The 21970-nt window shown below is 62.5% G+C and overlaps 7 protein-coding genes across 7 annotated transcripts; 3 read left to right on the forward strand and 4 right to left on the reverse strand.

Annotated features, from left to right (window-relative positions):
* Positions 1–1712: 1712 nt before the first annotated feature.
* Positions 1713–3229, forward strand: F751_1450 (4-hydroxy-tetrahydrodipicolinate reductase 2, chloroplastic; the record flags this gene model as incomplete). The annotated part of the gene is made up of 6 exons (XM_011400430.1): positions 1713–1868; positions 2019–2079; positions 2215–2348; positions 2485–2655; positions 2801–2918; positions 3072–3229. 6 exons carry the CDS (start codon positions 1713–1715, stop codon positions 3227–3229), a joined length of 798 nt encoding a protein of 265 aa, XP_011398732.1.
* A 1130-nt stretch (positions 3230–4359) lies between these two features.
* On the reverse strand, positions 4360–7322 carry F751_1451 (SKP1-like protein 12; the record flags this gene model as incomplete). Its single annotated transcript, XM_011400431.1, has 9 exons — positions 4360–4401; positions 4490–4621; positions 4735–4823; positions 4933–5049; positions 5159–5246; positions 5620–5658; positions 6352–6648; positions 6801–6962; positions 7131–7322. 9 exons carry the CDS (start codon positions 7320–7322, stop codon positions 4360–4362), a joined length of 1158 nt encoding a protein of 385 aa, XP_011398733.1.
* A 452-nt stretch (positions 7323–7774) lies between these two features.
* F751_1452 (DNA gyrase subunit B, mitochondrial) lies at positions 7775–11186 on the reverse strand (the record flags this gene model as incomplete). The annotated part of the gene is made up of 8 exons (XM_011400432.1): positions 7775–7975; positions 8136–8273; positions 8533–9227; positions 9489–9630; positions 9769–9845; positions 9977–10143; positions 10360–10733; positions 10959–11186. The coding sequence occupies 8 exons, from the start codon at positions 11184–11186 to the stop codon at positions 7775–7777; spliced, it is 2022 nt and encodes a 673-aa protein (XP_011398734.1).
* Positions 11187–11462: 276 nt separating this feature from the next.
* F751_1453 (hypothetical protein) lies at positions 11463–12261 on the forward strand (the record flags this gene model as incomplete). The annotated part of the gene is made up of 3 exons (XM_011400433.1): positions 11463–11563; positions 11689–11807; positions 11924–12261. The coding sequence occupies 3 exons, from the start codon at positions 11463–11465 to the stop codon at positions 12259–12261; spliced, it is 558 nt and encodes a 185-aa protein (XP_011398735.1).
* A 1041-nt stretch (positions 12262–13302) lies between these two features.
* On the reverse strand, positions 13303–14816 carry F751_1454 (Importin subunit alpha-2; the record flags this gene model as incomplete). Its single annotated transcript, XM_011400434.1, has 3 exons — positions 13303–13536; positions 13722–14444; positions 14574–14816. 3 exons carry the CDS (start codon positions 14814–14816, stop codon positions 13303–13305), a joined length of 1200 nt encoding a protein of 399 aa, XP_011398736.1.
* Positions 14817–16114: 1298 nt separating this feature from the next.
* F751_1455 (ABC transporter D family member 2, chloroplastic) lies at positions 16115–19550 on the forward strand (the record flags this gene model as incomplete). Its single annotated transcript, XM_011400435.1, has 11 exons — positions 16115–16221; positions 16392–16520; positions 16701–16850; positions 16953–17080; positions 17240–17324; positions 17504–17668; positions 17837–17928; positions 18066–18317; positions 18473–19019; positions 19148–19233; positions 19414–19550. The coding sequence occupies 11 exons, from the start codon at positions 16115–16117 to the stop codon at positions 19548–19550; spliced, it is 1878 nt and encodes a 625-aa protein (XP_011398737.1).
* A 199-nt stretch (positions 19551–19749) lies between these two features.
* On the reverse strand, positions 19750–21454 carry F751_1456 (Manganese-dependent ADP-ribose/CDP-alcohol diphosphatase; the record flags this gene model as incomplete). Its single annotated transcript, XM_011400436.1, has 5 exons — positions 19750–19986; positions 20224–20436; positions 20660–20832; positions 20971–21148; positions 21275–21454. 5 exons carry the CDS (start codon positions 21452–21454, stop codon positions 19750–19752), a joined length of 981 nt encoding a protein of 326 aa, XP_011398738.1.
* Positions 21455–21970: the final 516 nt, after the last annotated feature.

Here is a 21970-nt window from a genome sequence, read left to right on the forward strand (position 1 = left end):
CACGCTTGTCGACACTGAGCCTAGTGAGGGGAGCATGGGGCACAGTAGCATGACCGCCGGCACACGCCCCATTCACCCCGGCTGCATGCACACCTGGTGAGGTGAGCCCGGGGGGTTTCCCCCTGCCCAGCGCAAAGCCGGGGCCTCTGCCTGGGCCGCGCTGCGGGCCCAGGTAGATGTCCGGTGCAGGGACGAGGTCCGCGCTGCACAAGAGGTCGCTGCAGGGTGGGGGCGAGAGTGGACGGGGGTTGGCGCGATTCAGGAGCTGGCTTGAGGCAGCAGCATGCACACCCACACGGCGAACAGGAGCGCATGGAGCGTGGAGCAGTACCTGACGTCCACAGGTTTCAATCCCCGGGGGAAGCTCACGCAGACGCTCTTCACGGCCATGATCTCATCCCTGTGATGTCAAGGGAAGCTGCTTTGGGGTCCTGTGGGCGGGAACGAGGCCGGGCGCAACCCATGCACACCCACCTTGTGTATTTCGTCTTGCTTGATCCCGCATCCGCCATGTCGCTGAAGGAAAAAGCGCTGAGAGTCACGATGTCGGTTCAAACTATGCCAAAAGTGCTTAAATGTGTGAGCGAGGACCTCGGTGGCGCTGCAAGGCTCTGGTTGCATGCGCAGAGCAGTGGTGCGGTGTGATCAGCGGTACGGACCTGCGAACCCTCCCTGTGACAAGGTCGAGAGACTCTTCCTGCTCAGATCCTTACGGCCGAACTAATGACACATGTTCAAGGAAAGTGCAAGGCGGGATGGCTTGTGTGTTGTTTGCAACAATTAGCTCACTTGCTCTCTCGCGGAGGAAAGCACCGGGGGGTGAAGGGGAAAACTAGATTCTGGGCGATGCACAGAGTGGCAAAGAGGGAGGGGAAAGGATTCAAGGATACAAATTGCAAGTTGTACTTATACAATCCAAGTGTGGTCTGTGCTGTCAAAATGTTTGCGCTGGGCAATTGAGTGCATTATGATGTTGAGCTTAGCATCATGACAATTTTGTGCCTGCAGGAACACCTCGAGGGCTCTGCCCATCTGGATGCAGCTTGATATTCCTTGTAATGGAACTCTAGCTCTCAGCAAGGAGCACGCCGATTGAGGGAATGTCGCCATGCATACTTGGTATGGTCCCAATGGCAAGAGTCCCATCCCATGACAGGAGCATTGCATAGTAGCCCGCCCAAGATCCTATCATTTTGACTGACGTTCACGAGCTATTGACTTTATGGTTTGACCGAAAACATGTCCAGATCGCGTGGAAGCCGTCCTTCACCTCAGCATACGCAGCATGCATAGTAGGTGGCACACGCAGAGACCCACCATCGCGCTCTCGCATCGTATCAATCGACGGGGAGCTTGCCGAAGTTCCCTTCCCCCGGCTGCGCACTGCACATTTTCATCAAGTCATACCTCCGGCCGTACTGCGTGTGGTGGGCGCGAGACCCATGTCGGCAATGCATGCCGTGGCCTCGAGGCCCTCTGCCCTGTCTCCACTGGTTCCTAGAACGCAGCGCCATGCTGGAGCTCGCCGATCATCCGTCGCCACTCAGGCCTCTCAGAAGCCGCCCATCATGGTCAACAGCTGCAGTGGCAAGGTGGGAGTGGGAGACTGCACAGCGGGGCGTTAAGTGCCCCTTCGACGATGCAAATCTCGTCTGTGAGGTTCACAACAAGCCTTCCTGACAGCTGCTCACGATGCATGGCTCCGGCTGCAGATGGGCCATGCTGCTGCTGAGGCCGCAGTGCGGGCAGGGTTGACCCTGGTGCCCTTCTCCTATGGGGGCCCCACCGAGAGCGGCCGCGCGGTGGATGTGGGCGGCGTGCAAGTGACTCTGGTGCACCCCGATGAGAAGCTGGACGTCCTGCACAGGGTGGGCCTGGAATGCCGGCTGTGCGCCCGGGTGTACACCATCCATGGAGCCTGGCCTGGCAATGTGCATACAAGCTGTACCTTCTACCCTGGCCAGGTGAGTTGAGGGTTGACGCTGATCCCATACCATCCCACCAATTCTTTGCTGCAGGTCAGGGAGGAATACCCCGGCACCGTCATGGTGGACTACACCCTGCCCTCAGTCGTGAACGGTGAGCGGCAGTTGTGGAGTCTGGATGTGCTTGTGCGCGAGCTATCTAGGCTGACCCAAGGCCCCTGCGCATGTGACCCTCGGCAAGCGCTGAGATCACCCTCGTACCAATCAAGCCTGCCACCCTCTGCCCCAGGCAATGCCACGTTCTACAGCGAAAACTCCGTCCCCTTTGTCATGGGCACTACTGGCGGCGACAGGGACAAGATCATGCGGGAGGCAACGGAGTCTGGGGTCTACGCTGTCATCGCCCCCAATATGGGCAAGCAGGTGGGTCTGGGGTGGGACGTGCGAGAAGTCTTCATGACTTGAAGGTCTGGCGTGAGTCATCAGTGCAGCGTACACTCGACCCAGGTACATCACCCTGACATACCCAATCCTCCAACTTCCCCTCCTACACTACCAGATCGTAGCGCTGCAGACCATGCTGGAGCTCATGGCGGCCCAATTCCCGGGCTGTCTATCGGGGTACACCCTGCGTGTGGTCGAGTCGCACCAAGCCACAAAGGCCGATGCGTCGGGCACAGCCATTGCCAACATCCACTCCTTCCAGCGGATGGGCCTGGAGTTTGACCTGGTAAGTGCGGCTATGGGCAGCATTGACGCATTATGTGTGTAGATAGCAGGCCGCTTGCACGTGCACAGGACGCCCAGCTGTCTGCTGACTGCACCTGGCCAGCATGAAGCTGCCCTGAACCTGCTTCCCAACACCACGCACCCAGAGCAACATTGAGCTGGTACGGGAGGCTGCGGAGCAAATAGGGCGCATGCAGGTACCAGAAGACGCGCTGAACGGGCACGCCTTCCATACCTACACCGTGACCTCTCCCGATGGATCAGGTAGGGCATGGGGGGTGTCTGCATGTGTCTGGCCTGCAGGGAAACCCGACACCCCGAGGTGGAGTGCTGCAGGGCACACGCCAAAGAGCTGAAATGCGAGTCTAACCTGGAATAGTGGCGTGCCACCCTACCCCTCTCGTGCGATGTCTGCAGTGACGCTGGAGTTCAAGCACAATGTTGTGGGGCGGCGGGTGTATGCTGAGGGCACCGTGGATGCTGCCCTCTTCCTGGCTTCCAAGATAGGGGAGGGGGCGGAGAAGCGCCTGTACAACATGGTGGACGTGCTCTCTGGTGGTAACATGCGATCATGAGCCCCCGATGTTGCATAAGAACGGTGCCCCAGAGGCGTGTGCCGCAGCAGCTGGAAAGCGCGGCCGATGTCATCCTCCATGCATAGAGCGCTCCGGAATCTCCCTTGACCTTCGCAGTTCATTGCTGAACACGCCTGCTGATGTAAACACAGCCAAATCGGTATAAAGTCGGAACATATCAACGTGAGAGGCTGCCGCAATGTCGGCAAGCATGATCAAATCCAATGTTGGCCGCAGCGCAGGCACGGCGAACCCCGCTCTCGCTGCGTCGCCCAGATGCATTAGCAGCAGATCCGCATTCACGAGGCAGAGGCGAGCACCTCCACCTCTCTGGAGAACCGCCCGCAATCCAGGCCGGAACGTGGCAGTGTCTGGAATCTTCGGCCTCGGCGTGCCGGAGCTGGTCGTCATTGCTGGGGTCACCGCTCTTATTTTTGGTGAGGCAGGGCACACGTGCCTTTGCTGCTGCAGTGGGATTTTGGAACGGATCCAGATGGCTGGTGCATTCACATATCGTATTTGTCTCTCTCTAAGGACCCAGCAAGCTGCCCGAGCTTGGCAAGACACTAGGAAGGACCGCTAAGAGCTTCCAGAGCGCAGCCAAGGTGCAAGTGCTGGTTGTATCAGAGGGACGTTGATGCTGTTGCTGAGATGTGTGCAACGATCACCATCAAAGCTGGATTGTAGGAGCAGTGTGCTGCTTCTTGGCCACGATCTCATCATTCCATTCCTACAATACAGGAATTCGAGTCTGAGCTCAAGGATGCAGCCAAGTCTGATGATGCCAGCGACTCGGCAAAGAAGTTGAAGGATGGGCAATGATGCCATCGACAGGCACATGTGTGCAAACAACTTGGAGTTAAAGAGTTCTGTGCGCTCTGGGTGCCTCGCCTGCCCTGACTACTGCCCTTGAGAGATGCACCTTGCGTCGACAGAACAACTTCACTTTCCCAGTGTCCTGGTGTCAAGCCGAGTGGAAAATTCATGCCTGACGTTGTTGCTGAGCGCCATCCCCTGCCCCCAGGCAACCAGAATGCAAGGTAGCAGCACAGGGAGAGGGCACTCCAGAATGTTGCGCCTCATGATCCTTTGTTTGCACCTCCAGGGTGCACAGGAAGGGTGCCTGGACCTCACTCAAAGGCCCACTGGTTCTCCCGTCGGACTTCCTCCTCCTGCACTCCAGCAGTGACGTGAGCTCATGTCGGGGAAGGGATCATGTGTGGGGCAAGCAGTCTCGCGCCCAGCCGCCTCCCTGCACACCTCTTCTGGGGTGAAGTCGTTGACGATGTTGAAGTGCTGCCGGATTTCCTCTGGCGACTTGCCCTTGATCATGTTGGCGACCGTCAAGCATGTCAGGTCCAGGAGGGGCTTGATGTTCAAGTAGTTGGCAGCCTATGGGGGATATGGGTGATTGGTGCCAGGTATGGATGCTTGGGAGAGGGCTTGAGTGCCGTCCTCTGATCATGCATCAACTTCTACCTCCAAGCTCCATCATTCCCACCCACCAGGATGAGCTCGAATAGCGTCCCTTGGTCGATGTCTGTGTAGGCGATGTCCCAAGACTTTATCTCTGCGTCGCTCTTGACTGTCTTGTCTGCAAGGGGGGGCCGAGACACATGGAGGATTGATGGCGGTCTGGGCACCCCGCTGCGACGTAAGGCCTGCCATGCACACAGCCCTGTGCCTGGCCACCACAGCCTCACCTGATCCGTCCTTTTGCTCGGCGTCTATGTGATACTGGCAGTAGTCGATGACCTTGCGCAGTATCTTGGAGGAGACGTTCGGGAGAGGGATGGGGTCCTCCGTGCCAGTCTCTGTGCCTCGCGTGGGAGGAATGAAATTGGTGAACGACAAGTGAAGGAATCTTTCACACAAATCCCATCATGAGCAGAGCGACCCAACCAACCCTGACATGATAATTAAACGCACCGTCGATGGTGTTCTCGATGGTGACAGACTTCCTCGCGACCTCCCTGGACACCTCAAATGTTTCTCCATCCGAGCTCAACAATACAACCTATTGGCGACAATGATCTGTTCCATTAACGCGACGGGACGATGCAGCCTTGGGACAGCCCGCAAGCACTGAGTGATCCACCACTTCCCCGCAAGGCCCGCGACTTGCCTGTTCCACAGCCATCGAGGTCCTCTGATTTTTCTCGATTACCTCAACGGGATTGATTCGAGCACTCTTCAGTATCGCGTCGTATGAAGCACAACTGGCTGAACGAAACACTTCCCCAACGTTGCCCCCGAAATGGGGTGTGGGTTATTGGCACCGCATTTCACGCTCAGCAGGATGACTTGTCAATGGTATTACACATGTCAGTCAGCAATGGACACTGAATTCTGTCGGTCTGCCTGAGTCCAAATGAAGGAGCGGTTCTCACCCTGTCCTGGGAGGCGGGGCCCCTGGAGGCGGGGGTGGCCTGTTCAGCAGGGGTGCAAAGGGGTAGCCAGGGCCAGGGCGCGGGAAGCCCGCACCCATCGGCGGAGGCACAAACCCGGCGGGGCCGTGCATGGGAAAGTATGACGGCGTGCCGGGCGGGAACATGCCCATGACCTGCTGCGCATGCTGCGCATGCTGCTGTGGGAAGCCGTGCATGGGCCCTGTCCCTCCCCAGGGCATCGCCTGCATGGCTTGCTGCTGCGGGGGAGGCCCTAGGGGGCTGCTGAACCCGGGCCGCGGAAGGCCCCGGCCCTGCCCCCGCCCGCCCCGGCCCCGCGTCTGCTGCTCGCGCCCGGGCTGCTGCTCCCGGCGTGAAGCGCCGGGTCCCCTGCCCCGGCCGCTGCCGCCGCCGCGGGGTGGCCTCTGCTGCCGCCCCGCCCCCCGTCCCGCCTCTGACCCCTTCCTCTTTGAGTTCAGCTGCCGCAGATACGCGGCTTCCTGTTGGGGTCACAAGACAGGGGGTGGAGTGAGCGAGAGGAGGGTGCGCCGTCTGGACAGTTTGCACCGCGCACGAATGCCATGCGCTGGACACCTCGGGCCGTTGGGTGGGAGGGGATGCAAGATCACCCCTCCCGGCTGGGGTGTGCGAAGCCACACCCAGCCAGGCATGCGCAGAGGATGTCCCTCTTCTCAGTACTTGGAAAGGAAGAAAACGCACAACCCAGCAACTCACCGCCTCGTCGTCGGAGAAGGTGGCGTCGGGGTCGGGGCCATCCTCCCCCACCTCCTCCTCGGCCGCGTCGTAGCGCGCCGCCCGCAGCTCCTCCGTGGGCACCACCTCTGCCAGGCGGTCGACGCTGAACACGGGGTCGCCAGGCCCGGCCCCGGTCCCGCACCCCTCGCCGCCGGCCCGCAGCGCGTACAGGGGCGACAGGACCGGTCCAAACACGTCCTCCACCACGCCCAGCGGCGAGCGGTCGGCCAGCACCAGCCAGGTGCCCAGGTGCAGCGCCGGGGCGCTTGCGCTGGCCTGTCATGGTTTGTGTGGCGGCGGAGGTTGTGGTGAGGGGTGTGACGAGCGGGGGGGCATGCACGGAGGTGCAGAATGTAGGCGAGGCAGGAAGGGATGCCGGCATGTCGAGGGGTTTCAGCATGTCCCACCCAGCAGCCTCCTCCACCCACTTTAACAACGATGAGGCCCTCCAAGACCCCTTGGATGGTCCCGGCCTGGGTGATAGCCTCCTCTGCGTCGATGACAGGCACGTCTGTCGCCAGGGTTTCTTTTCCGAGCAGGGCCGTCGCAGCCTGGTTGGCTGCTGACACCGAGCCGTCCCCAGGGCCGTCCTGGTGGGTGTAATGATGGGCCTTGCTCAAGATTGGGGGACCAGTGGCCAGGCAGGGAAGCCATAGAGGCTGAGGTGCAGTGCGTAGCCTGTAAGCAGGTGCACCTTCCCAACACAGCGCAGCCCTGTTGCAAGGCAGAAAAGTCCCATTGCCTCCTGCGCCTCGCACCTCGTCATCGATGTCTGCAGCCTCCAGCATCTCCCTTATGTCCACAAAGTCATCGATGGACATCTCAGACGAGCCCTGGGAGCTCATGTCATCCTCCAGCAGGTAGTCCAGGAGCAGCCTGAAGCCCTCCCCATCGGGCAGGAGCCTGACCGCCACATACTCCGCCCCTGCCTGCTCGCCTGCGGGGTGCATGGCGACATTGGCATGCCACATCGACATAGCTTGAGACGAAAAGCGGCATACATGGGCTGTCTCCTACCGGAAGAGCCGGAGGCCTGGGACTCGTCGTCGTCGTCGTCGTCGGAGGTGCTCTCCTCCCCGCTGCTGCTGCTCTCCTCCTCGCTCGACTCGCTGCTGCTGACCTGGTCCGAGGAGGCGGCAGGTCTCATCAGGTCTCCCGCTGCCGCTGCCGCTACCTCAAGATCGTCGACGTTCGGTAAGTCCTCCTGGTACGACTCGTCCGGCACACGCCAGTGCTGGCGGTGCTGATCCATTCGTGAGAGAGACCCTGTCACAACCTCCTGTGTCGTCAGGACGATGTGTGATTTTTGATAAACGGCTCACTTCGACCCTTCCTCTAAGGCAGCAATGCTTTACATACATGTCGGAGAACAGGCCTCGCGCGCGCGCGCCAACCCCTGCCCCTAGACATCCAGCTCTTCCAGCTGCAGGCCGGCCGCATGCTTCTCGATCAGCGCCCGCCGCAGGGCCGGCTTGTCCCCCATCAGCATGCCAAACATGTCTGAGGCCGCCGCCGCGTCCGCCACCGACAGGCGCCGCAGTGTCCGCCGGGCGGGGTCCATGGTCGTCGCCCAGAGCTGCTCCGGCATCATCTCGCCCAGGCCCTGGACAGCGTGAGCGCATCGGGTTGCAGGGCAGTGAAGCGGCGCGAGGAGGCTCATGCTCAGGTCGACAAGGGCGCACCAAAGTCTGCATTGCAACGATACGAAGTGTGGGGCCTGCGACAAGCCACCCACCCCTCCACCACCGCCCCAGATCTTCCACCTTGAAGCGCTGAATGTGGTAGGACCCGGGCTTCAGCTCCCGCGTGCGCTGCGCCAGCTCCTCGTCGTCGTAGCAGTAGTGCTTGGACCGCCCCGCGTCGAGGCGGTACAGCGGCGGCACGCCCACGAATACGTGGCCCTGTTGTTGTGAATGCAGAGGTCATGTGTCATGAGCTGGAGAGGTGGAGGTGGAAGAAGGCGGCGGCAGATGCGGCAATGGGGCGGGGTAGCAGAGGTGACACACCTCCCTACCTGCCCAGCATGCATTCTCCACCACTTTCCCGCTCTCGAAGGCCTCCATGCACCCCCGCACACATCCTTGAGCCCTATTCGCTCCTCTCCTCTTCTCACCCGGCCCCCACCCACCACCACCACACACACACACGACACATCCCCACCTGCTCGAACAGGCTGGGCTGGTAGCGGTAGAGAAAAGTGAGGAGCAGGGTGCGGATGTGCGCGCCGTCCACGTCGGCGTCGGTGAGCAGGATGATCTTCCCGTAGCGCAGCGCGCCGCCGCCGTCCTCCGCGCCCTTGACGCCGAGGCCCAGGGCCACGATCAGGTTGCTCAGCTCCGTGTTCTTGTACAGCTTGGCGTCGTCCTTGCGCTCCACGTTCAGGATCTTGCCGCGCAGGGGCAGGATGGCCTGCGTCCCGCGGTCCCGCGCCTGCTTGGCCGACCCGCCCGCGCTGTCGCCCTCCACGATGAAGATCTCGCAGGCGTCGCGGTCGCCGCTCACGCAATCCGCCAGCTTGCCCGGCAGCGTGGAGCGCACCAGCGCGCTCTTGCGCCGCACCAGCTCCCGCGCCTTCTTCGCCGCGTCGGCCGCGCGCGCGGCCTGCAGCGCCTTACTGACCACCGCCGCCAGAGTGCCGGGCTGCTCCTCCAGCGCGGCCGCCGCCTCGCCGGCCACCACGCCGTCCACCACGCGGCGAACCTCAGGGTTGCCCAGCCGCGTCTTGGTCTGGCCCTCGAATTCGGGGGAGGGCACCTGCACCGTGATCACCGCGCCCAGGCCCTCGCGCACGTAGTCGCCCTGCAGGTTGGGGTCACCCTCCTTCAGCGCCTTGGACTTGCGCCCCAGCGTGTTGACTACAAATGCGGTAAGGGCGGGGGGGGGTCCGGAGGTGGAGAGAAAAGGGGTGTTGGGCATGGAGGAGGAGGAGCGGGAGGGGGAAGTAGCCATCGTGTGTCTGCTGACCCAGAGCATTGGGATGGGATGCTGAGTCACACATGCACCAGCCTACAGATGCCCACGCCTGCTGATCACACCGGCCGCCATGTCTCCTGAGAACAGGGGGTGCGCTCCCCGTCCACCAAATCGACCCTCACCGACACTCCACCCCCGCCCACCTATCCTGGTGAGGGCCGACTTGAAGCCGTCGATGTGGGTACCGCCGTCCACAGTCTTCACCGAGTTGACAAACCCCAGGATGTTGTCAGAGAAGGAGTCGCTGCACCACTGCAGCGCGATGTTCACGGTGACGCCGTCCACCTGGGGTGGAAAGGGGGGAAGCAGGCATGGGCCGGTACAGACACAATGACCATGTGAATGGGTGGGCCACCAGGCATTCAGGTCGCCACGCATGCTCGACGGAATGCCGCCCACCACCAGCATCATCTGTCCAAGCACCTTTTTGGAAAAGGAGATGGGTTCGTGCATGGCTGTCTTGGAGCGGTTGAGGTACTTGACGTACTCCTGGAGCCCGCCTGGGTGGGTGGATGATCATATGGACGGGCATGAGAGTGCCGCGGCAGCGCCCGTAATCTCACACGGCCGGGTTCTGCAGTGGCACCGGGCTCTGCAGCGCATCACACCGCCACAAGTCCACGGCCCTCACCCGAGTAGTGCAGGGCCTCCCAGGGCGCGTCGCCGCCCTTGGCAGGCCGGGCCCGGAAGTGGATGGTCACGCCGGAGTTGAGGAAGGCCAGCTCCCGCAGCCGGGCGCGGATGGTGTCGGGGTCGAATGCCGCGCCGGCGGCGAAGATGGCGTCGTCGTACCGGAACCTTACGTCGGTGCCGCGGCGCGGCGGCCCGGCCTGGCCGCCGACCGGCGGGCCCTCCTCCCTGGTGCCGCCGCTGGGCGCGGCCTGAGGCAGCTCCGCCTCCGGGGTCAGGCGCGGCCCGCCCGGCGCCTCGTCTCCCGGCCCCTGCGCGGGGGCGAGCGGCGCCAGCGGGACGCCGCGCGCATACCGCTGCGCATGCCGCACCCCGCCCCGCCACACGCTGATGGCGAGGTGGGCGGAGAGGGCGTTGACCACGCTGAGCCCCACGCCGTGCAGTCCGCCGGAGACGGCGTAGCCGCTGGCCTCGCCGCCGAACTTTCCTCCCGCGTGCAGCACGGTGAGCACGGTCTCCAGCGCCGACTTGCCCGTGGCGGGGTGGAGGTCGGTGGGGATGCCGCGGCCGTCATCGCGCACGCGCACCCAGCCGGAGGCCAGGTCCATCTCAAGCCAGATCTGGGAGGCGTGACCGCCCTGGACCTCGTCGATGGCGTTGTCCAGGATCTCGTAGATCAGGTGGTGCAGGCCGCGCTGGCCCGTGCTGCCGATGTACATGCCGGGGCGCTTGCGCACCGGCTCCAGGCCTTGCAGCACCTGCAGGTTTTGTGTGAAGGGGGGGGGAGAGGGGGAAGGGGAGGTGCCGCGTGGGTGTGGTGGAGGGGCGAGTGGGGGAGGCATGAGTGCGGGTCCAGCCCACCTGCTCCCACCAGGGAGTTCATCATGAAGGCTGGCAGAGGGACAGAGCACACCAGAGGGAACCACGAATGAAGGCCTGAGACCTGTATCTTACTCCACCATCGCCCTTTTTCACCCCCCTACCTGGATCTGGTCTGCATCGTAGGCGCCGTTCAGGGACTCCAGGAGTGAGGAGGTGGAAGAGAAGGCTGGGGCCCCCCTCCGCATGCCATGCTGCCTCAGGAGCAGGGGACTGGCGAATCGGACTGGCCTGGGCAGATTTTTCAGCCCTGGGACCGCGGCCACCAGCCGTCGGGCCACTGCCTGCAACATGGTGGGGGGCAGCTGGGCGGGCCCGTGCGCGACGCGCATCGGCTGGAGTCTAGCCTTTCACGCCAATGCAGGGGAGGTGCGGTTCCATTTCATTCCAAATAATGCATGTGATAGAATCCAGAGGAGACAGGCAGGCGATTTCCGTGGGGTGGGAGTCATGCATTATCGGGACACCAGGCCAGTCGAATTTCGGGGGCGGGAGCCCGGCCGTGGATGTCGCTTGACCAGCCCCGGGCGACACCGACATGCACGAAAGGGTGTCGGATGCCCTGCTCATACACGCAAGCTGTGCATTATGAGACAGAGCATGACACTATGACTGAGAAAGAGGAGGCCACGGTGAGGCCGCTCTCTGCTCTCCCTCCCCTGCGCGCGGTCGCCACAGGCTCCCAGAAACGGAGGGGGGGCGTACGATGGTGAGGCAATGCACCGCTCTGTGGAGGTTGGGCTGAGCATGTCTGGAAGCTAGGATTTCTAGGGCTGCTTGCGTTGCTCCTGCAGCAGCACAAAAGAGCCTCGCGGTGTCCCCTTCTTAACCCAGGGACGAGGCCAACCTGGAGGCCAACGAGGGCATCAAACGGGACCTCAACCCCCAGAAGATCCTGGAACCCAAGACGCCCTACCTCTCCCCCATGGAGACCGACGACGAGCTGGACATGGGTGAGTGGGCAGGGTGTGTGGGGAGAGGGGAGAGGCACTGGGAGCTCACAGCACGGCTGATCTTGGATCTCACCGCCACACCCGCCGTCTGATCCCCCCACATGGGAACCTCTCAGATGGCGCGGGCATGTCGCCGCTGAAGCTGGATGACGAGGGTCCCTCCGCCAACGGCTCGACCGCGGGCGGGCATGGCTGGGAGGACGGGGTACGACGCCTGCCCGCCAGCCTGGGCCCCGCCCCCAGCTGCAGCAGCAACTGGAGCGACTCGGACCGCAGCGTCGGGCGCAGCCCCAGGGTGGCGGGGCGTAGCCCGCGCTTCAGCGTGGACGACCCCTGGGACGTGGCCCGGGATGGCGACGTGGAGAGCGCCGACCCGGAACGGCAGGAGAAGCGGAGGCGGTTCAGGGAGGCGAGGCGCCAGCACTACAAGATGAGGGCGTCGCTCAAGCAGTGAGCGAAGGGGAAGAGGAGGGGGTGATGTTGCTGCCTGCACTACATGCATTTCCGTGTGGGGAGTCCTGCGGGGGACCTTTACGTTGCGGCTGCACCCATGCTCAGAAAGCAAGGTGGGGCCTACTTTGATGAAGGCCGCAGCGTCCCCTCCCATTAGGCTTCAGATCTCGAATCTGCGGACCAGCAGTCATGCACCATGGCATGGCACTCCACTGAGCACATGTCCATGCCCGCCGTGCAGGGGTGCTGAGGAGCCAGAAGGTGCTGACGAGGACGAGGAGGGGCCCTTGGCACCAGCCCCCAGCGCTGTAGATGGACTTGAAGCTACGGGAACGGACTAGAATTGGGCAGAGCTCACCTGCATATACCGTTTGGGACTGGTGGGGATTGTACTCCAGGTGTCTTCCAACCCCACAGACTCTCGTGTGCCTATCACTCCTGGAAGACATCATCTAGGTAAAGACCTGCGCAATGATCCCTGACACGCCCCACCGGGAGTGTGCTGCTGCCTGTCATGGCGACTGTGAGCACCCAGGCCACTCCAATTTCTATCTGTCAAGTTTGATTGCTCATAGGAATGAAATGTGAGGCTGGGAAAGGGTATGCAGCGCAGAGGGCAAGTTGGAGCCCAGGCCCTGGCTGGTCTGGAAGTATCAAGGAGTCCATGAGGAACAGCATCTGCCGAGCAAACATCTGAGAGCACTTCGAGAGCATGTGGCAATGTTGTAGATTAGCAAAGGAATGAGCCAAGAGAATGGGAGCATTGGCCTCATCGTGCAGCGGAGCATGTGTTTTTGGGCAGCCGGCCGTCAAGTTCAGGCGACCACAGCGGCTGCAGATGGCTAAGGCCCAGCGTGTTGCTGTTCACGTAGTGACACAGCTTGGCCCTGAGCAGAGCAGCGCCCAATCATCTCCTGGACCTGAACCACGGGAGCATGTGTGGGGAGCGGGTTGGTCTTGCTGACGGCTTGGAAGAGGTTCAAATCGCATTGCGGGCGAGCAGAGCAATGGTATGGTATGGTGGGGGTGGTGCAACACCCCCTCAAGCCTGGCATCGCACCTGGAGAGCCAGCGCCGCCGACTGTGCATCTGCACAGGCGGCCATCGCCGCGATCTCCACCAGCGCCTCCTTGGCGCCCGCGTGCGTCAGCACCCACTGGATCGCAGCAGCGTCGCCGCGCCCGTCCCCCCCGCCCGCGCACACGTTGGCCAAGGCATGCAGGATGGCGTGCCGGACGGCGAGTGCACCGCCCCTCCCCATGGCACGCAGCAGCGCCTGGTTTGGGGTAGGGATGGGGATGGAGGGGCTCGACAGCGCAGCCGCGAGGCCGGCAGCTTGTTTCCAAGGGCCATCCACCTTGCAGCACTACAGCACCCCGCCTCTGGCACGGCACACCGCGATGCCCAGGCCCAGAGATGCCCCGGCAGACCACCCGCTGCCTTCACCAGTCTCAATCGGACCTGGACGGCGCCCGCCTGCGCCACGGCCTCAGCACCCTCGCGCCCCGGCAGGCCAGCCAGGTTGCCCAGGGTCCAGGCCGCCTCGCCGCGCAGCCCCTGGTCTACACTCTCCACACAGGAGCAGAGCGCGTGCAGCGTGCCCCGTCCCTCCTCCATCAGGAGGGGCCGGAGGCGCGCTGCGTCGCCGGCAGCGACCATGTGCCCCAGCGTGCGCAGCAGGGCCTGCGCCAGGGCTCCCGCGGGCCCCCGCCGGGTCGCCACCCCGCCCGCCACGGCGCACCGCAGCCGTGCGCAGGCGGCCTCCAGCAGGCCCTCGTCCAGCATGGCTGCCCACCCCGGCCCGGGGTCGGGCGCAGAGGCGCAGCAGGCCAGCAGCCAGGCGGCCTCCGTGGCCAGCGCCGGCGGCGCCAGCCTGACCAGCCGCACCAGTGCGAGCCCCAGGCTGGTAGGTCCCGGGCACAGGAGCGCCTGGACTGGCGCTGACTCAGCGTCCTGCAGGGTGCGGCCCAGGGCCCAGGCCGCGACGGCCGCCGCCGTGCATTCCTGTCCGTTGCCGCCAGCTGGTTCTTGCCCACCTCCTACGCCGTCGCCGGCCTCTTCTCCACAAAACATCGCGGCGCTTTCCACGACCCGCCTCGCCAGCAGCGGCACGACCCCCGCCGCCACCAATCGCCGGCGCAGCTCCCTGCCGTCGGCTGCAAGGTTGCCCATGGCCCACGCCAGCTGCTCGGCCAGTTCCCGATCAGCCGACGGAAGGAGTGCGGTGAGCGGCGGCAGCGCGGCGGCCACCGCGCGCGCCGCGGCGCCCGGCCCCGCCGCGAGGTTGGTCGCCGCCCAGGCCGCCTCCAGCACCGTCTGCGTGGCGATGGGGCCCCCCTGCGGCGGCTGCAGCGCGCGCACCAGCAGCGGCACCGCACCGGCCGCAACCGTCTCGCCCAGCGGCAGGTCGCCCGGCGCGGACAGCCGGCGGCGCAGGGCGCGCAGGGCGTGCAGGAAAGCGCGGCTGCCCACCGGCCCCGCGCCGGCCAGTCTGGCGACGTCGGCTGCGACGCCGGCATGGTCTGGCTGCGCAGTCCCGGCCTCCCCGTCGTCCATGGCCCTACCCTCCAGGGCACACCCATCCAGCTTCAGGCGCTTGGCCCCCAGAGCCGCCTGCCGGTGCTCTGAAAGTCGAGCCGCGGCCTGTGCGGGGGGGCCAGTCCTGAGGTGAGCCATCGGCCATTCACATCGTGTGCATGGGCTCCCCATTGTCTGACCAGGGCTCAGCATAGTGGTGGAAGTATCACAGGTCTCTGGATTCCATCCTCGCTCACCTCGTCCCTGCGCTTCTGTGTGGCAGCCTGAGCGCTGCCTGTGCCTCCGGGCTTGTGATGCCCCGCTCTGCAAGCACACGGCGCAAGGACCTCGTGACCGGGCCTTGGGATGGTCCGCTGTGGCGCAAAATGTGTAGCTGGGCTGAAGAATACTGCTTGGTGAACCCTACCCTGCCAAGTCACCTTGGCATGGGGATGCCCTTAGGAGATCCCTCGCACTCAATAGCCAAGTATCAGCACGATATACAACATGCTCTTTTTCAAGGTGCTGAGCAGGAGGCGGTCTTGTGTTGTCGTCGCCTGCATGTCACTCGCCGGTGGACCCGACAGGTAGTCCGTGAGGAGGTCTCTGACGAAATGAACATAGACGGCTGCCTCACTCGACTCGGAAGGAATCCAAAAGGGTTTACTTAATACTACAACAGTGTAGCTGCATCGATTTGCCGCTGCGCAACGCCGGCGCTGCAAGGCTTCCTCCATGCTCCAGAATCTCAGGACAGGTCATAAACTCCATTCATTTTGAAAGCGCCCATGACCACCAAGGAGACAACCGTCCCACATTTAGGAGGCACGCTGAGGCATACACATTGAATAGAACACCTCGAAGTACGTCTGGGACATCGAACAGGTGTTCGAGCGTCAGGCGCATGACGGCTCCCCAGCCCTCCGCAACGACTCCATGAACCTCGCCCTGCGCTAGCCAGTCCCCTGGGCCAGCGCCATGATCAGGACACACAGCTCCCTTCATGCCCACCACAATGTCCATGGAGCGGTTCTGGGGCCGCCAAATGGACGTGGCGCCCGCATGCGCCCATCCGCACCATCGGGAGTCAGGGGCGCAAAGCGGTGGAGGCCATGTGCCGCCCTACCCGAGCCAACGAAAGGACCCAGACTTGCTGCAGACCATGAGGGCCCCAGCAATCAGCCTTCCGTCATTCTGTCAAGACTGAAAACGGTACATGCAAAGGGCGAGAGTTGAGGGTGGTGGGGGTCTCCTCGCGTGTGTGCAGAGTTTGAGCCTCTGTCTGAGTGGCCGACGAGTGCTCTCCATTCCCTCATCGTGGCGTGGACCCAACCACCATGTCACAGCTGGCACTACCATACTGGATGGAGTCCAGCGAGAAGGTCCAGGCACGATGGAAGCTAGCTAGAGTACTGGGCTTGACCCTTGGCACGACGGGCATCAGGTGCTGGATGGATTTCGTGTGGGTCTTCTTTCTTGGTATGAAGTGTTGTTGCGATCCCATAAAGGTAAAGCAGGACACAATGTGCAATTCCCTTCATATTAGGGTACAGCTGATGGACACCACACCTATGCCCAGAGGCCCCCATTCCCCCACCTCCCTCCTCATGACAGCGTTGTTTTCAACTACCTCGGCCGCGATTTCTTCAACGCCTTAGCCGCCAAGGATCAGGCAAAATTCTCGGAGATGCTGATTAAGTACCTGGGGGCAATTGTGGCCGGCATCCCAGTATTTGTCTTCAGGTGTGACAGGGGATGATCTGCATGGACTGTCAGAGTCTGCAGTGTATTCTGCTTGGGAGCATGAAGTGCCTGCAGCCGCTGGGCCCTGCCCTGACATTGCAGGCCTGGATGCCAGCAAGCCCTTGGACATGTTTGGCAAGAGGGAAATCCCACAACATCAGCCACTGTCACCCCACGCAGGGATTACTACCAGTCTCTGTTGGCTGTGGAGTGGCGTGAGTGGATGACACGCCGTTTCACCTCCGACTACCTGTCTGGCACGTCCTACTACAACCTTGCCTCCTCCGGCACCGTGGACAACCCTGATCAGCGCATCTCCAGCGATGTCAGGTGGCCGTCTCATTTACCCGCAACCTCTGCACAACATCCATGAGTGCAGCTTCCACATGGCCAGTACCACCCCTCAGCTCTGTTCCACCACCATCTCACCAGGAACTTCACGGACGCGGCGCTGGCCCTTAACATCACCCTGCTCAGCGCTGTGGTGGATCTGGTGTCTTTCTCTGGCATCCTTTACTCCATTTATCCACCCCTCTTCCTGGCGCTCCTGACCTACTCGGGTGAGGTCGCACAATTCCGTGCCCTTGAGGTGTGGGCATGGCCGTGAGGACTGATAAGATGGGCGGTGAGAAGCGAGAACGGTGAGAGAGGCCTCGCCCCACCTGAACTGCACCGGTGTTTCCCGCCTCTTCATCATGCCTCTTGTATCCCTGGCGCAGTGGGAGGGACGGGCCTGTCCTACCTGATCGGGAAGCGGCTGGTGGGACTCAACTTCAACCAGGAGGCCCGAGAGGCAGATTTCAGGTGCTTGGGCTGGCAGTTGTGCACGACTATAGTTTGAAAGTTTGCAGGAGGATCACAGATAAGAGGGCACGACCTTGGCAATATGTCGCATGCAGCTTACAAGTTGCAGACCACACCAGACGCATGATGCCTGAAACTTGATGTCATCCAACTCCTGGCCCCCATTTCCTTCATCCCAGGTACGGCCTGGTGAGGGTGCGGGAGAATGCGGAGAGCATCGCGTTCTATGGTGGCGAGGAGAGCGAGAGTCGGCTGCTTGGGAACCGCCTGTCGGGCGCCATCTCCAATCTGCTGGAGCTGCTGAAGGCGAGCAGGAACCTGGCCTTTTTCACCTCCTTCTACCGGTGGGTGGGCGACATGCATTTGCACTGGGAATGGAAAGAGCAAGAGCCTTGGGCCACGAGGGATCACGGGGCAGGGCCCCTCCTGCGGGTAGCTTTTGCATGGATCAACCATCAGCCAGGTCTGCAGTTCCTGAGGCACTCAAAGCCTTCCCTGCCAACGGAATGCAGATTCTTGATCCAGCTGCTGCCGGCAGCGGTAATTGCGCCCCTTTACTTCAAAGGAGACATTGAGTTTGGTGTGATCAACCAGTCCACCTCAGGTGCGAGGTCTGCGCAGGGGTCATGGTCGTCGTCTCAGCTTGGAGTTTTGTTCCCCCCACGCTTCACACTGTTGCTGGCCGCACATATAAACGTTTCCCTTCCTTTAGGTCAGCTCCCTTCCACTCTTTCCTCCCAGCCTTCAACCACATCCTGGGCGACGTGTCCCTGGTGGTCTACCAGTTTGAGTCCCTGGCCGGCTTCTCCGCCATCATCGACCGCTTGGGGCAATTCAGGGAGATCCTGGAGGATGATGGAGGAACTGCAGCTTCACTTTCCTCTAGTAAGGAAGCGCCAGCCCTGGACAAAGGAAACGACAGCCCCGGCACGGCAAAGTTGACCAATGGGGTCGCTACTATCTCAGTGGTCGAGACGGATGTGGGGAACACAGGTGAAACTAGGCATGTGGAGGCTGTGACTTTTTTATCTGCACCTGGGTGCAGGGCATACTTCCCAGAATCTGCTGCCTATACTGTGTGATGTGTATAATGCTCTGGTCTCCAGGCCCCCAAACTCACAATCTCCCTCCTTCCTAACTCATATCAGGGGGTGACACGCTGCTCACGGTCCAAGATCTGACCCTCATCGTCCCCGGCGGTACCAGCAGCAACCCCCTCCTCATCAGCGCCCTGGATCTGACCGTCAGGCGCAGGTCCTCCGTCCTCATCATGGGTCCTTCGGGGGCCGGCAAGACCAGCCTGTTAAGGGCCGTGGCGGGCCTCTGGCGCAGCGGCAGCGGCACCATCCGCTGCCCGGCCCGGGGGTCAGGCCTGTTCTTTGTGCCACAGCGGCCCTACATGGTACTGGGCACCCTGCGCGAGCAGCTCCTCTACCCGACCTGGACCACCGTGGTCAGTGGCCCCGGGGTCAGCGGCGCCGCCGAGTTTACTGTGGTGGGTACGGGGCGCCACAATGGGAAGCCGCAGCTCCCGCTGCCCGACGACGGCCACCTGGTCGCCGCGCTGCAGCGCGCCCAGCTGCAGGGCCTGCTGGAAAGGGTGGCGGGCGACCTGGACTGCCAGGCCGATTGGGCCGCCATGCTCTCACTGGGCGAGCAGCAGCGCCTGGCGTTTGCCAGGCTGCTCCTTGCTAGGTCCGTGGGTGCGGAGATGACTCTGCGCAACGACCCCTGACGCCTGCATGGTGCCTTGTTGTGAGGTGATATCGAAGGATGCAAGCCGCTCAATCACCCCGCTTTTTGTCACCCCGACCCCACTGCAGGCCGGACCTGGTGCTGATGGATGAGTCGACCTCAGCGCTGGACACCGAGAACGAGAGCAGGCTGTACCAGGCCCTGCGAGACCAGGGTGGGTTGCTTGTGGGCTCCGTGTGTTCTGGTAAAAAGGGTGGCTGAAAGCATGCCGAGAGTCCTCCTGCGCTGCTCAGTAGCATGGCACGCGAGGGGGGTCCTTTTAACGACTGGCAAATGCCAAGCTTGCATGACACTCGACCACCCCAAAACCTCCTTTCCCCTGCGCGCATCCCAGGCATCACGTATGTGAGCGTGGGCCACCGACCCACCCTGGTGCGGTACCATGAAGAGGTACTGCAGCTGCATGGCGGCGGGGCCTGGACCCTGCACGCCGCCTCCGAGGCCAAGCTGGATCTCCTCGGCGCATTTTGAGGACGTGGCACTCCGCGCGCTGTGCATGCATGAAGTGTCCTGAATGCGGCTCTCGGTGACTTGATCATATCCAGATACCCGTCGCCCACTTCCTCTGCCCACTCCATACCTTGTTCTGTCCCTCTTGCTGTTGTACCACACCAGGAGTAGTGCAATGACAAAAGGAACATTCAGTCTGCAGGCAGTGCCTGGGCCTGGGTCAGGTGTGACCCACTGGCCCCAAGCTCCAGTCGTCGGACTGGAAGCGACCGTGCCCCACCACCCGGATCCTGTCGTCGAACACCTCGATGATGCCGTGGCAGTCGTTGCCCGGCGGCGTCTCCAGGATTGCAGCGCACACCCGATGATGGATGCCCGCAGAGTCCCTGCAGTACCCGTCTCGGTGTGTGTGGCCCGCCAGGGTCGCCACGACGGTGCCCGGGAAGGCCTGCAGTACCTGAAGATGGTGGGAGGTGCAAGGGGGGCCCTGGTTATTGGGGAGCTGAAGGTAATGGATCTTGAAACACGGGCTCAAATGCAATGTTCCCGTTGGGGACAGTGCACCTCACTAGAGAAAACCCTTGCTGCCACAACCCCGGCCAGCCCCGCCGACCCCTGTAGGGTGCTGCCACCCCCTGCATGGGTAGGCTCATGTGCACAGACCCTTGACCCCTACTCCTGCTCGCCAGCCTACCTCCAACACCTGCTCGTAGTTCCAGAGCAGGCACACAGGCGGGCAGGTGTCAGGGTGCATGGGCAGGTGGCAGGCCACCACGACACGGTCGCCCGCTGCGCGCGCTTCGCCCAGCTGGCCGCGCATCCACACCAGCTGGGCGTCCGACAACCCGCCGCCAAACTTCACGAAGCGCCGCTCCGTGCCCTCCAGACCGTCGGGGCTGTTCTTCTCCTGGTGAGGATTGGGGAGGTGGGGGAGGCTGGTTGGAATGGGCTCTGAAGGTGCTCACGCCTTTCAGTGATGCTTCACGCCACTCCATGTAGCGACTGCTGTTGTGGCATCGTGGGCCGCCCCACACGCTCCCTGCACCGCCGCGCAGCCCAGCGGCAGCTAGACCAAGATCCGGTGACGGCTGACGAGATGTCCTACATACTCCAAGCCCCACGGGCCTCACCTTGTTGGGGTTCCGGGCCTGCAGCGTTTCCTCAGCCAGCTCATGCAGCGGGTGCCCCGGCTCCCAGCCCAGCAAGCTCACGTCATAGCCATCCAGGACGAGCACCCGCCACCCGGCCAGTGGCTGGACGGCATAGTAACTGTGCCGCTGCCCACCCTGGAGCTCGCTGATGCCTGGTTGGGTGGTCGAGGGGTGTGTCAAGGGGCTGATCGATCGGTGCTCCTAGGTCCACAGCGGCCCTGCCCGGGTGCTGCACGTTGCTTGAACAGTTCGACATTCCAATCCCCCAAAACCTCTGCAGCGCCCCTCACCCAGACGCTGGTTGAGCACCGGGCGGCTGTGGCAGTACAGGCAGTGATTGCCTAGCATGTGGTAGACCGGCGCCTCCAGCCGAGTAAAGATGTCCAGGACGTCCTGCAGCGCAGAGTCTGGTCTGGACCGCACCGCGCTCGCCTCCGCGGGGGTCACTGAGTTGTGAAAGTCCACAATCTGTCAGGGAGAGGGTGCAAGGGGGATGAGTCATGCTGAGTGAGACCCCACCTGGATGCCCTGCCTGGCCGTCCCAATCTAAACTCCAGTGCAGTTCGATGAAATATCCTTGCAATCCCCACCTACATCTCCAAGGTGCATGGCAAAGTTGACGTGGGCCTCCTTGAAGTCGTCCACAGCGCGTTGCAGGAGCTGCAATGCTCCACGATAGTAGCGCGGGACGCCATGGAAGGAACTCCCGTCGGGTATGTCGGCGTGCTGGACGTCGGCCACGACGCCAAAGCGGAAGAGGGGGAGGGACTGCATGCTTGCCAAGCCACGAGGAGCAGAGGGGTGCACGACTGCCGCTCGAATGGGGCTCATGGGGTGGTAGATTCTCAGCGCTAGCAGATGTCACGAGTTGTAGCCTGATAATGGCCGAGAATGTGGGAATTTATTCCACAAACCATTCGGTTCTGTTATTCGAAAGGAGTGTGAGGTGGGGACTTCTCGCCGCGTCACTGCGTCACGGGTTCCTATACAATAGAGGAAGATTCAACATATTTAAACAATCAAATTTGACAACTACATGAAAGGAGCACTTCCTGAATTGCTGCTTCGAGTACTGGGGCACCGAGGTTTTGTGGCTCGATGGGCATTGCCCCAAATCCGCGCGCGCCCAGATCTCGGAGATGCACTACTTCGCAGCGACGCTGGTCAATTACTGCCGCGGAATCTGTACGCCCAAGACTGGGATGTCTGAAACATCTTGCAGGGTGTCCAGGTTGTACTGAACGACCTGCACGGGTCAGGGGTGCTGGGGGTTGTCGGTCTCGATCACCC

The sequence above is a fragment of the Auxenochlorella protothecoides genome, assembly GCF_000733215.1.
Source record: "Auxenochlorella protothecoides strain 0710 unplaced genomic scaffold scaffold14, whole genome shotgun sequence".
Taxonomy (NCBI): Eukaryota; Viridiplantae; Chlorophyta; class Trebouxiophyceae; order Chlorellales; family Chlorellaceae; genus Auxenochlorella; species Auxenochlorella protothecoides.